Source organism: Myotis yumanensis, unplaced genomic scaffold (assembly GCF_028538775.1).
Source record: "Myotis yumanensis isolate MYYU_CA2020_CCGP unplaced genomic scaffold, mMyoYum1.0.hap1 SCAF_3, whole genome shotgun sequence".
Lineage (NCBI taxonomy): Eukaryota > Metazoa > Chordata > Mammalia > Chiroptera > Vespertilionidae > Myotis > Myotis yumanensis.
In genome coordinates, this window is record NW_027223754.1 from 210,358,726 (window position 1) to 210,372,643 (window position 13,918).

Consider the following 13,918-nt stretch of genomic DNA (forward strand, 5'->3'; position numbering starts at 1 on the left):
CGTCTTCAGGCCGGGAAGTCGGCAGAGCAGCCCGTGAACCCCTCGGCGCTCCGTGTACCAGGCGGTACGGCCACCAGGACTTCTGAGCTCCCACCGGCAGGAGCGGCTTCTCAATTGCTCAAAAGAAAGAAACTCCACCACGTTAAGCGGTCACTCTGAGCTACGGGGCTCGGAGTATTTTCTGTTTTGTTTTGTTAATACTTGCCCACAATTCCCAAGGCTTGTACAACGAGCTTCTGTTACTTTTCTGTTAAAAAAAAAAAAAAAAAGAGTTCTTGCTGAAACATCTCACTTGAGCCCCATAGCTGGCGGGTGGGGGTGCCGCAGGAGCCTGGCCCCCGACCGGAGATGTGGCTTCCGGCCCTTCCTGTGCAGTTTGGCCCCCAGGTTGTTGGGAGCCGGAGACGAGATGATGGCAGTTACAGCTCCCTGTGACCGGAACACGCGGGCCGGAGGAGTAGGCTCTGCTGCTGCTGCCTCTTAGTGTGGTTTATGGTGCAGCAGTGGGAGGGCCTGGGGGCAGTTTCCTGAACTTCGGTTTCTGTTGAGGTGGCCAGTTTAAAGGAAAGAAAGTGCAAGTTGCTGAGGCCTGGGCGGGGGCATTCCATTCCACGGTCACTCCTTCCCAGGGGCCGTGCGGGTCCCGCCAGCTTTCTCCCTCGGCGGGCAGGTCACGGACCTGCCAAGCCTCCCTTTTTTATTTTATTTTATTTATTTTTTTAATATTTTATTGATTTTTTACAGAGAGGAAGGGAGAGGGATAAAGAGTTAGAAACATCGATGAGAGAGAAACATCAATCAGCTGTCCCCCGCACACCTCCCACTGGGGATGTGCCCGCAACCAAGGTACATGCCCCTGACCGGAATGAACCCGGGACCCTTCAGTCCGCAGGCCGACGCTCTATCCACTGAGCCAAACTGGTTAGGGCTATTTTATTTTTTAAGTATACTTTTATTGATTTCAAAGAAGGGAGAGAGAGAGAGAGAGAGAAACATCAATGACGAGAGAGAATCATTGATCCGCTGCTTCCTGCACGCCCCACACTGGGGCTCGAACCCACAACCTGGGCGTGTGCCCTGACCGGGAATCAAACCATGACCACTGAGCCACACTGGCCAGGCTCACTTTTTATTTTATGATTTTATTTTTTCAAGCCTGGCTTTTCTGTGGAAAGTGAGGATAATAACACCTACGTGTGAAATTACTAGAGGGATAAAACATGACTCCTTAGAACAGAGCTTTTAGACCATCGCTGCCCCGCTGACCCGTCGGGCGGCCTGGGGAAGCCTCCCTAGAAGCTGCTTTGAAATGCATTAAACTTGAAATGCTCAGGATGACAGAGGACACCGATCCTGTCGGCCTGTGGCCATGCTTTTTCATCAATGCGCTAAAAAGCAAGACCCAGCGGTGAGAACATAACTACCGTAACTCCGCAGTTGTGATGAGTGTGAGCAATATTTTGTTATGTCTGCAGGAGCTGAAAGGTGACGGGGAAAGCAGTGATTTCTAGCACTGAGACTAGAGCGGTGGATTGCCTACATCCATAATTGAAGGGCATGCTAAATATCAGGTAGCGGTTAGTGAAAAAAGCTTGAAAATGGCCCTCGCCGGCGGGCTCAGTGGTTAGAGCGGCGACCTGGGCACTGAAGAGTGGCAGGTTCGATGCAGGTCAAGGACACATACCTGGGTTGCAGGCTTGATCCCTGGCCCCAGTTAGGGTCAGTGCAGGAGGCAACCAGTCGATGTGTTTCTCTCACATCATTGTTTCTCTCTCTCTCTCTCTCTCTCTCTCTCTCTCTCTCTCTCCACTACCCCCTCCTCCTTTCTACTTTCTCTGAAAATCAATAGGGGAAAATATTCTCGGGTGAGGATTAAAAAACAAAACAAAACAAGCAAACTTCTAAGTGGACCCCTGAATTCTCTCGTGGGCCCCAGTTCAAACCCCCTGCCATAGAAGGTGCTTGGCGCTCAGTGGGTAACCTCCAAAAATGAGCCGAAACCCCTGCCTGACCTCCTGGGAGCCGAGGGTCCGAGGGTGGACTGGCAGGGCCCATAGCACTGTGGGGAAGGGATCGGCGCAGACCCAGAATGCTGACTGGGGAGGTCGGGATGGCGAGAAGAAACCTTCCCAGGTCTCTGAGTAAGCCACTGAGGCTGGTGAGTCAGGAGACGGCCAGGGATCTTGCAGCTGACATAACCTCAGGTAGCGTGCATGTGTGTGTGTGTGTGTGCGCGCGCGTGTGTGTGTGTGTGTGTGTGTGGTCTGCATCTGCACTGGCTGCTACTTTTTCAAAAAACCTGGGACAGGTGAGTGCCAGGAGGTGGCGTGTGGGCTGAGACTGGTGATGTCCTGTGGGTGTGGGTGTGGGGATGGGGAGGAACACCGTTGGGTTGGGAGGTGACTGGTGGCCTCCAGAGTCGACTGCCAGGGTTCAAACCCCAGCTCATCACTTACTTACTGTCAGATCATGTTACCTCCTGGTGCCTTGGTTTCCTCATCTGTAAAATGGGGATGATGACAGTACCTTCTTAGGGGATGTGGTGAGGATTGAGTGTTACATTTAAAGCTCCTAGAACAGTGGTCGGCAAACTCATTAGTCAACAGAGCCAAATATCAACAGTACAACGATTGAAATTTCTTTTGAGAGCCAAATTTTTTAAACTTAAACTATATAGGTAGGTACGTTGTTATTCACTTAATTAGGGTTCTCCTAAGCTGGCCTTTGCTAAAAACGTCCTCAATCTGAGGAGTCGACCTCAGCGAACGTACCCCTACTTCTTCTAACGCCACTTCTTCAAAATAGACTCGCCCGGGCCGAAAACCGACTTCTGCGCATGGGCCACGAAGTTTCTACCGCACTGTACGTGCGCACCGGCATGTGGTATTTTGTGGAAGAGCCACACTCAAGGGGCCAAAGAGCCGCATGTGGCTCGGGAGCTGCAGTTTGCCAATCACTGTCCTAGAACAATGTCTGGTAGGAGAAAGTGCTTAATACCTGGGAACCTAAATCAGCCTCTACACTGTTATTCTAGGGTTTGTGAGGCTCCCCTTCCCCACAGTGGGTTCAGGCCTGTTCCTCTGGCTCCCAGAGATGACCCACGGGCAGCCTATGCCTTCAGGGAGCTCATAGTTTGGAGAGAGCTGGGGACACAGCACCTGATGTCAGTTAACCAGGACAAGTGGTGGTGAGCTTGGGGCTGTGTGAGGGCCCTCGGGGAAGGCAGCTTCCTGTACCGGACCCTCTGGGCCGAGCCTCACTGAAGCACCGGGCACTGGCCAGGGTGGGAAGGCAGCGAGGGTATGAAGGGCGTTCCAGACAGATGGGCAGCTTGAATGGAACGTTGCCAGAGTGTAAGAGTCCAGGCTGGGCCCGGGCTGGAAGGAGGCGGTGCCTACAGTGCTGTGTGCCCGGGACTTGCCCTGCTAGTGGGTGTCATGGAAGGTTTGTTTGTTTAACTTTTTATTCACAGGAAATTGCAAAAATAGCACAGCGTTCCCTACCCAGCCTTCCCGGATGGTAATATATAGTTGTCTTATCTTATCAGACCCAGAAAACTGGCACTGCTCCATCACTAGACGACAGAGTGTGTCCGGTTTTCACCTTTTAGAAAAGCCTGCACTTTGTGTGTGTCTGCGTGCGCACACCCGGAAGGGTGTTGAGCAGGGGCGTGGCCCTGACGTGTGTTAGACAGATATCCTTGACCGCCAACCCCTGGCAGCAGGTTGGAGGGGCCTCCCTGGGGGCTGCTGGCAGGAGATAGTGAGGGCCTGAGAGACAGCCCCGGTTGTGGAGGGGAGGGGAGGAGCTGCGGAGGGAGAAAAGTTTCGCAGGTAAAGGTGGAAGATTGGACAGGATGGCAGTCACAGCTATGACTAGAGTTGGGGGTTCATGGAAGAGAAACAGGGTTAGGGAGAAGCTGCTGAGTTAAGATTGGGATGTGTTGCCCAGACAGTGTGGTCAGTGGTTGAATGCAGACCTATGAACCAGGAGGTCACAGTTCGAGTCCCAGTTGGGGCACTTGCCTGCAGGCTCGATCCCCAGTGGCGGGGTGTGCAGAAGGCAGCCATCAATGATCCTCTGTCATTATTGATGTTTTTTATCTCTCTCTCCCTCTCCCTTCCTCTCTGAAATCAATAATAAAAATATATTTTAAAAAAGATTGGAATGTTATGAGTTCAAGGATCAACCAACCCAGCAGGGGTGGCACCAGGGAGGACTTTCTGGATATGGAGGCATCTGAGCTGGGTCTTTCTATTTTTATTTTTATTGATTTCAGAGAGGAAGGGAGAGGGAGAGAGATAGAAACATCCATGATGAGAGAGAACCATGGATCGGCTGCCTCCTGCACGCCCCACACTGGGGATTGAGCCCGCAACCTGGACATGTGCCCTGACCGGGAATCGAATCTGTGACCTCCTGGTTCATAGGTTGACATTCAACCACCAAGCTACGCCGGCTGGGCTGAGCTGGGTCTTAAAGGATGAATGGAGTTGGCTGTGTGTATGTGTGTGTGTGTGTGTGTGTGTGTCGTGGGGCATTCTAGGTAGAGAGCCTAGGATTGGGGAAGGCATGGGAGTCATTAGCAGCCTGGGTGTTGGACATCCAGGTAGCTCTACCCAGAAAGTCAGAGACACCAATCTGAAATATTGGGGAGGGGGTGGTCTGGTGGGCGGAGCAGGTTTGTGAGTCATCCACATGACTCAGGAGGTCACCAAGTGCAAGGGCTCACCTGGGGAGAGCGCGTGGACTGAGGAGAACAGGAGTATTGTCCCTATGGGAGCCCAGGTGATTTGGGGGACCTGGGCAGGGGAAGAGGAGCCCTAATGGACGGAGCAGGAATGCTCGGAGAGGTGGCTGTGAGGGGGCCGGGCAGGTGCAGTGGGAGGGCCAGGAAAGGCGAGTGACCTGTCCCTCTGCCGGACTCAGCAGTGAGGAGGTCCCTGGGGCGGGAGGGCCCTCGGCAGGCGGCTGCGGAGCAGTGGGAGTGGGTGGCTGTGGGTGGGGAGTGGCGTGGGAGGTGAGGATGTGGAGACGGTGTGGACAACGCTTTCACTACACGTGACCAGGAAAGGGAGGAGAGGTTGTGCAACAGGCAGTGGGGACTCCAGGCCAGGGAGGGAATTATTTTGAGCCTGATGACAGGCTGAGGGTTCCCAGGGAAGTGGGGGGGCGGGGCCGATTGCTTAGTGGGTGACAGGAAGGGTGATGGTGACGTGTAGGGGCTCTGGAGCCAGGTTGCGGGGTTTGAATCTCAGCTCCCCCATGAACTAGCTGTGTGACCTTGGACAAGTCTCTTCAACTCCTCTGTGCCTCTGTTTCCTCCTCTGCAAGATGGGCACATTATGGCAGCCCCGACTCAGGGCTGTGCGGGGAGTAAGGGTTAAGGAAGGAACTGCGTGTAAAACCATCGTGACAGTGTGGTTAGCACTCTGCAACTGTTCGCGTATTATTATCTGATTGTTAACGTCTCATGGTCAGTTCTTCTCGTTCACTTATTCTTATCTATAGGAAGTCTGAGTTGGGTGAGTTGCTACTCATTCATCTATTTCTCTCACCACCATGTACTGTATGAACATGGTGCACGTAGGGCTGAGTGGAGGGGTTACTGGGGGGGGCATGAAAGGAGAGGGGCCTGGGTTCAGATCCTGCCGCAGCTGTACGCCAGCTCATGACGGGGGCTCCCTGAGCTCCAGCTCCTCCTGGGTAAGAGGGGCAGAATGACACCTGCCTCGCTGTGCTGTTGAAAGATTCAGTAAGAGCCTTAGACGAGAGCCTGGCCCAGTGCGTGGCGCTACGCTGTAGCTATAGTCAGGGGCAACATTTTTCTTTTTCTGTCTCTTCTCCCCAGACTGAGTTTGAAGGTTACACAAGGTTTTTCCCCTTGAACTTGAGGGTGTCCCGTGCAGTATTGCAGCCCAAGCCATGCTGTGGGAAAGGACAGGGGGCCTCCATGCAGCCCCTTGGCCATCGAGGGCACTCTACAAACTCCACATCCGGGGGACTCGGGCGGGGAGGGCAGGAGCTGCATGGCTTGGCTCAGTCTTTGGAGGCCCTGAGACAGGTTACTGCCCTCAGTGCCTCCCCTCTGCTCCTGCGCAAAGGGATGAGTGAGGGCGAGTCCCTGGTGGGGGGTAGGTGGCCCCGGCCCCTGCTGACGGACTGATGTACTGTTCTCTCCCCCAGAGACTGATGGAGAGGCAGAGACGGAAGGCGGACATCGAGAAGGGGCTGCAGTTCATTCAGTGAGTGCCCGCTGGGCGGCTGAGCAGGGGGTCCTCCAGTCTCCTCTTCTTGCTCACGGAGCCTTTGCTGCTCGGGTTCCCGTGTGCGTGGGGGAGGGGGGAGGTGGGGTGTGCTAGGAAGGGGCTGGCATGGCAGGGGCTCGGGGGCTGGATCTGCGAACCCCACATGTGAGCCACGAACCCCACAGGCACACGCGCTCCCTGGCCCCGGTTACCTTTCGGTCTTGCCCGTACACCATGTCCCCTACCGTCCGCCTGTGCTCGTTAATTCTCTCGCTTGCCTTGCACATCGTAGAGTAAGTCAGTGGTTCCCACTTAATGAGCACATCCTCCAGGCTCCGTGCTGGGCCTTCGCATGCATCATTGTTCTCATCTTCACAGCAGCCCAGGAAAGGAGGCGGTCTGGTCTCCATTGTGCAGATGAGAAAGCTGAGGTTCAGAGATTAGGAACTTGTTTAGGGTCTCACTGGACTGGAAGAATCCTAGGGGTTGACGGGCTCTCGGTGTGCCTGGCGTTGGCTGGGTCCTGTGTGTTCTGTGGCAGGGACGGGAGAAGGGGCTGGGCGGACTGCTGGTGGTGCCGGGGGCCTGCAGTTGCAGGTCTGGTTGGTGGGCACGGTCATTCCCAGAGGCCCGGTCTCAGGCAGAGGACAGCCGGCTCACCTAGAGCATCTGCTCCTGGGAAAGCCGGCTGCCGGGCCTGGGGCAGACACGAGCCTTCCTCCCTCCCTTTCACGGGGGACGGAAGGCCAGCGTGGTGAGGGTTTAGGGAGAAAAAAGTGCTGTCCCCTCACCCTAACCGCTAAGCTGACATCTGAGGACGGAGCTGGAGGAGCCACTCCAGGCATGATCTCTGGCCTGTGGCCCCTGGCTCCTGGACCTCGATGTGGCCGGACCCCTGGGCTCACCAGACCTCGTGTTCCTCTCCTTTTCCTGCCAGGTCGACCCTACCCCTAAAGCAAGAAGAATATGAGGTGAGTGTCGGCTGCCGGGCTGGGGATGGTGAAGGGGTGTGGGGGCCGGGGGTCAGGGGCCGGGCTGGGGCTGGATGGAGAAAGCCCCTGAGCCCCTCTGTGCCCTCCCCCCGGCAGGCCTTTCTGCTCAAGCTGGTGCAGAACCTGTTTGCTGAGGGCAATGACCTGTTCCGGGAGAAGGACCACAAGCAGGCCCTGGTGCAGTACATGGAGGGGCTGAACGTTGCCGAATACGCCGCCTCTGACCAGGTGGACCTGCCCCGGGAGCTGCTGTGCAAGCTGCATGTCAACAGAGCCGCCTGCTACTTCACCATGGTGAGCCCGGCGCCCTCCCCCACCCCCCTCGCCACGCCCCCAGACGCCCAGTGAGCCAGGCCCATTCCGCGGGAGCCTCTGCAAGGCCAGCTGTACATCCTCCTGTCTGACCCTCACCGTCACCCCCTGGGCTCTCAGCCCGGCTGCACAGCACACTCACCTGGAGCTTTTAAAGTCCTAATACATAATATCAATTCTTAAGTGATACTTAAGTGGCCAGCCCTGGCTGGGGAGCTCAGTGGTTAGAGCATTGTCCTGATACACCAAGGTTTCAGATTCGATCCCTGATTAGGGCACATACAAGAGTTAACCATGAGTGCATGACTAAGTGGAACAACAAATTGATGTTTCCTTCTCTCTCTCTCTCTCTCTCTCTCTTTCTCTCCATTTCTCTAAAATCTGTGAGAGTTGTGATATCCACGTCCTGCGTGGCTTGGGTTCAGGACCTGGAGAAGGGCCGCACGCAAATGACAAGACTAGACAAGAAATATGAATTTGGAAATGGGGGGCCAGGCGGAGAGCCCAACTCTAGTGGGAGAGCTTCACTGGTGCCCAGGCCCTGCCAACCTTTTATTCAATTTTAGATACACATATTGCCCTTAGGCAGGCAATTCTGGTAGCAGACAGACTATCTTAAAAGTCAGTAAGTACTAATAAAGATTTACTTTGAGACTGTTAGGTCAGGAAATTGCTTGAGCCACCATTGTCTCAACTAAACAATCGGTGCATAGCTTTGGCCCTTGCCAGAGCTCAATGGCCATCAGCATTCTGGGTTCCTTGTTTATACTTTCCTGATAGCATAGACCAGTGATGGCGAACCTTTTGAGCTCGGCGTGTCAGCATTTTGAAAAACCCTAACTTAACTCTGGTGCCGTGTCACATATAGAAATTTTTTGATATTTGCAACCATGGTAAAACAAAGACTTATATTTTTGATATTTATTTTATATATTTAAATGCCATTTAACAAAGAAATCAACCAAAAAAAATGAGTTCGCGTGTCACCTCTGACACGCGTGTCATAGGTTCACATCACTGGCATAGACAATGGGTGGCTTCCAGCATCTCCCCCTTTTCGTTTCCTTAATAAATCTTGAAAAGTGAATGCCGCCTGAAGGGTTCGAGTCCTTTTAAGACTCTTCATTCCGCATCTGCAGACTAGAAATAAACATATAAGAATGAGAATGAGACAGGCAATAGTGGTTATGCTGAGAGGCAAATGTAAGGAGATCCAGTGGAAGGGATTAAATTCTTTCATGTCCTTTTAAAATTGTTGCCAGGCATCTAAGGAATTCGTTTGTAAGTTTGCCTGGGATAATTGTACAGTATGCTGTTGTAATTCTAAAATATCAACGGTTGTGTTACCTTTACTCCAAGCACCAAGAAGGTGATTTTTTATTGATTCCCAAGGGTGTAAGGTACTATTATAGGGAACGGGGGTAACACAAATCTGGTAAAAATCTTAATTGTCTATGCTATCAGGAAAGTGTAAACAAAGTACCCAGAATGCTGATGGACCTTGAGCTCTGGCAAGGGCCAAAGCTATGCACCAATTGTTTAGTTGAGACAATGGTGGCTCAAGCAAAAATCAATCAATAAATAAAAATGTTTCAGATAAAAAAACAATTTTTAAAAATGGTACTGGTGCTCTAGCTAGTTTTGCTCAGTGGATAGAGCGTCGGCCTGCGGACTGAAGAGTCCCAGGTTTGTGACCAGTCAAGGGCACATGCTGGGGTTGTGGGCTCGATCCCCAGTAGGGGGCATGCAGGAGGCAGCCAATCAATGATTTTTTAAAAAATATATTTTATTGATTTTTTACAGAGAGGAAGGGAGAGGAATAGAGAGTTAGAAACATTGTTGAGAGAGAAACACCGATCGGCTGCCTCCTGCACATCTCCCCACTGGGGATGTGCCTGCAACCAGGGTACATGCCCCTGACTGAAATCGAACCTGGGACCCTTGAGTCCGCAGGCTGACGCTCTATCCACTGAGCCAAACTGGTTAGGGCCAATGATTTTCTCTCATCACTGATGTTTCTATCTCTATCTCTATCTCCCTCTCCCTTCCTCTCTGAAATCAATCCTATCTAATAAAAGAGAAACATGGTAATTAGCCATACCTCCACTACCCTTCCCATTGGCTAATCAGGGCGATATGCAAATTAACTGCCAGCCAGGATGGCGGCCGGCAGCCAGTCAGCTTGAAGCGAACAGGGAGGCTTGCTTGCTTCAGTGACGGAGGAAGCCAAGCTTCCCCGCCTGCCTTGCCGGCCTCTGAGCTGCAACTCTTAGAAACATTGTAACAAATATAGAAGCTAAACCAAACCCCAGAAACCTGCTTTAGTCAGCAGGACCGCAACATTGTTTCAAATACAGAAGGTAAACAAAGGCCAGAAACCTGCTTTTAGCAGCCGAGGCCTCAGAGCTAAAGCTGGCCCAGAATTAAAAAAAAGAAAAAGAAAAAAGGATAGGTTGGGAGCTTCAGTCACCCGCCAGCCTGAAAACGGCCCTCAGCCCCTCACCCAGGCTGGCCAGGCACCCCAGTGGGGACCCCCACCCTGATCCAGGACACCCTTCAGTGCAAACCAGCTGGCCCCCACCCGTGCACCAGGCTTCTATCCTATATAGTAAAAGGGTAATATGCCTCCCAGCACTGGGATCAGCGGAGCAGCGAGGCCTCCCAGCACCGGTATCAGCATGACAGGGGGCAGCGCCCAAACCCCCTGATTGCCCTGCAGCTCTGTGAGTGACAGGGGGCAGGGCCACAACCTCCCTATCCGCCCTGCTCTGTGTGTGACAGGGGAAGGTGCCCCAATCCCCTGATCGGCCCTGCTCTGTGGGTGATAGAGGGCGGCGCCCCAATCCCCCCCCACCCCCCTCCACGGGCCCTGCTCTGTGTGTGACGGGGTAGAGCCATAACCTCCCCATCGGCCCTGCCCTGAGTGTGACAGTGGTGGCGCCCCAACCCCCTGATCGGCCCTGCTCTGTGTGACAAGGGGCGGTGCCCCAACTCCCCTATTGGCCCTACTCTGTGACTGACAGGGGTGAGCTCCTCAACCCCCTGATTGGCCCTGCTCTGTGTGTGACAGGGGGCAGCGTCCCAACCCCCTGGTCGGCCCTGCTCTGTGTGTGACAGGGGGCAGCACCCCATCCCCATGATCGGCCCTGCTCTGTGCGTGACAGGGGGTGGCGCCACAACTTCCCTATTGACCCTGCCTTGAGTGTGACAGGGGGCGGTGCCCCAACCCCCAATTCAGCTGTACCCTGAACGTGACTAGGAGTGGCATCGCAACCTCCCGATCCGCCCTGCTCTGTGCATGACAGGGGGCAGCGCCCCAACTCCCCAATCGGCCCTGCTCTGAGCCCGACCAGGGGCTGCACCTAGGGATTGGGCCTGCCCTCTGCCACCCGGGAGCAGGCCTAAGCCAGCAGGTCGTTATCTCCCGAGGGGTCCCAGACTGCGAGAGGGCACATGCCGGGCTGGGGGAACCCCTCTCCCCCCCGAGTGCACAAATTTTTGTGCACTGGGCCTCTAGTAAAATATATATTTAAAAAAGAAATAAATAAAATAGTACTGGTGCCTAAGCCCACCCCCAGATGGATTATGTTAGAATCTGGGCGGGGGGCGGGGGGGGCGCTGAGCATTGGCAGGAGTCTGTGGGCAGTCAGAGCTGAGAACCCCTCTTCTCATCGCCCTGCCTCTTTCTGCAAACCTCTGGCCTCTTGCTCCTCCCTCCTGGGCTCCTTGCCTCCCATCACACCCTCACTTCTTTCTCCACACTTCAGTCTCCTCTCCTCAGAGCCCCAGCCTCCCCCTCGGCCCTGCCCTGCTCGCTCGCTGACTCAGGCACTGGCCAGATCCTGTGGAGGCTGTGCTGTGGGCTCTGGAGAGCCTCAGTGACACCTGGAACTCACAGTGGACTGTTCTGGATAAACGGGCCAGCCAGGTGCCTGCTCACACCCCTCTGTACGCTGGCTGCCTTCCTGAGTTCACTTCCTCTTGAAGGCGCCTTTATTATTCTCAGTCCATGGTGTTCTCTTTTTTTATTTTTAAGACTTTTGAGAAAGAGAGAGGGGGAGAGAGAGAGAGAGAGAGAGAAACATAGATGTGAGAGCAGAACATTGATTGGCTGCCTCCTACACCCTCCCTACTGGAGATCAAGCCTGCAACCGGGCCATGTGCCCTAACTGGGGATCGAACCAGCAACCTTTTGGTGCACAGGATGATGCCCAACTAACTGAGCCACACCAGCCAGGGCTCAGTCCGTGGTGTTCTGAACTGAAGGCAGACATGGAACAGACATGTCTGAGCGACTGGGCTCATCACTGTGGCATGAAGGCCCTCCCTCCAGTGTCCTGACAATTGGCTGCCCCTGCAGCTGGACACAGGGATGCCCTTGACCGGAGTGTGAACACCAGAGCTGTTTCCTGGAGCTCTGGAGCCTCTCCCTGAGCCGGTCCTCTGGCGTCCTCTGTCTCTGCAGGGAAGGGAGGCTGGTCTTCGGGGGGAAGCGGCAAAGGCTTGGGGGAGGGAGGGTAAGGGCTGACAGAGCACCTGCTCCTCTCCGGCAGGGCCTGTACGAGAAGGCGCTGGAGGACAGCGAGAAGGCGCTGAGCCTGGACGCCGAGAACATCCGGGCGCTGTTCCGCAAGGCGCGCGCCCTCAACGAGCTGGGACGCCACAAGGAGGCCTATGAGTGCAGCAGCCGCTGCTCGCTCGCCCTGCCCCACGTGAGTGTGGCTCTGCATCCGCGCCAGGGGCCAGGCTTAGGGCCGGGGCCAGCCCTCTGTACTGGCCCTCACTCAGACCAGGCCACCCCATCTTTCTGAGCCTCAGTTTCCTCTGTTACATGGAGCTGCAGATACTTTTGTTAGCACCGAGCTCTGAGTGCCAGGCGTTGCTGAAGATACATTGTATTAACTCAGTTAAACAGACAACCCTTTGAGGTGGATACAGTGATCCCCATTTTAAAGATGAGGACAGAGAGGAAGGAACTTCCCCACCGTCACTGCTGGGGGCGGCAGAGCTGAGATTTGAACCCAGGTAGTCTGATCATGGAGTCGGAGAGACACTGAGTACAGGGTTGCAGTGGGACTAAAAGGGGTGCCACATGTGTGGGCCCTAATGTCCCGGCTGTCGTTAGGTCGGGGGGAGACAATGGGAAATGGCCAATAGAGAGCATTGCTTGCACCAGCCCGTGCATCCTGGGCACATCCCCCCTCCCCATTTATCCATCCGCTTAGCAGGTATTTACTAAGTGCCCACACGTGCCCCATCTGTGCCTTTCGGGGACCCACCGTCTACTGGAGACAGAGGGAAATATCCCAGTTTAGGCCTGGCTCCAACATTGACCCCTGGCATGGCTTTAGACCAGTGGTCGGCAAACTGCGGCTCAGCAAACCGTGGCTCACAAGCCACATGTGGCTCTTTGGCCCCTTGAATGTGGCTCTTCCATAAAATACCGGCTCTGCCACAAAATACCGACTTCCGCACATGCGCCACAAAGTTTCAATCTCACTGTACGTGCACGCGCGCCCGCACATGGTATTTTGTGGAAGAGCCACACTGAAGGGGCCAAAGAGCCGCATGTGGCTGGTGAGCTGCGGTTTGCCAACCACAGCTTTAGACAAAGCACTTCCCCTCTCTGCATATCAGCTCCACGTTTATAACGTGTCCATCCTACTTCATCCCTGAAATAATGGGTGAGAGAGGACTTGGGGATGGGTAAATGCTTCCTGGGAAGGGCTGGGAGGACTCCCTGAGGAGGCAGGGCTTGGGTGGGGCTGGAAGAAGCAAGAAAGATTTGGGTGAGCAGAGCAGAGAGGAAGTCACTGCACGGTGGTCAAGGATATCGGTGCCAGGTTGCTGGCCTGGCTTTGGGTCCTAATCTTGGGTCTGCCACCTGCTAGCTATATGACCTTGGACACATGGCGTAGCCTCTCTGAACCTTGGTTTGCACCCCTGCAAAATGGGGAGATGACATACCATGCGTCATAGGGCTGTGCTGAGGATGGAATCAGAAAAGCAGACAAGGCCGTTAGGGAACCACACAAGTCACACAGCTGGAGCGTGGTGGGCGCCCTCGGCTGGGTGCTTTCTTCGGCAAGTTGCCAGCCCTCGCTGGGCTGTACGGGGGGGGGGGGGGGGGGGGGGGTAAAGCCACCTGCCCTCCCAGGAGTCGTAGCTGTGACAACTGGATGACAGGGACCTGCTGTGAATGCTGGAAAATGCCGTGTGGATTGGGGACAACTGTCAAAAGAAAGGTTCTCATTGTGAACGAAACTGAATTGGGGGAGCAAGAATAATAGACAGAAAGTAGAATAACAGTGAATGTTTTCTGAACGCTTACTGTGTCCGGCAACTGGACAATATTAATAGAAACAA

The 13,918-nt window shown here is 54.4% G+C and overlaps 1 protein-coding gene across 1 annotated transcript in view; it reads left to right on the forward strand.

Annotated features, from left to right (window-relative positions):
* The window catches only part of ZC3H7B (zinc finger CCCH-type containing 7B), a 40,140-nt gene that overhangs the window by 6,651 nt on the left and 19,571 nt on the right, over positions 1 to 13,918 (forward strand). The window contains exons 2-5 of the mRNA XM_070411196.1: positions 6,187 to 6,245; positions 7,186 to 7,219; positions 7,337 to 7,534; positions 12,106 to 12,264. Coding sequence (XP_070267297.1) covers positions 6,193 to 6,245; positions 7,186 to 7,219; positions 7,337 to 7,534; positions 12,106 to 12,264 — 444 coding nt within the window. The 5' untranslated portion in view covers positions 6,187 to 6,192. The remainder of the gene's footprint in view (positions 1 to 6,186; positions 6,246 to 7,185; positions 7,220 to 7,336; positions 7,535 to 12,105; positions 12,265 to 13,918) is intronic.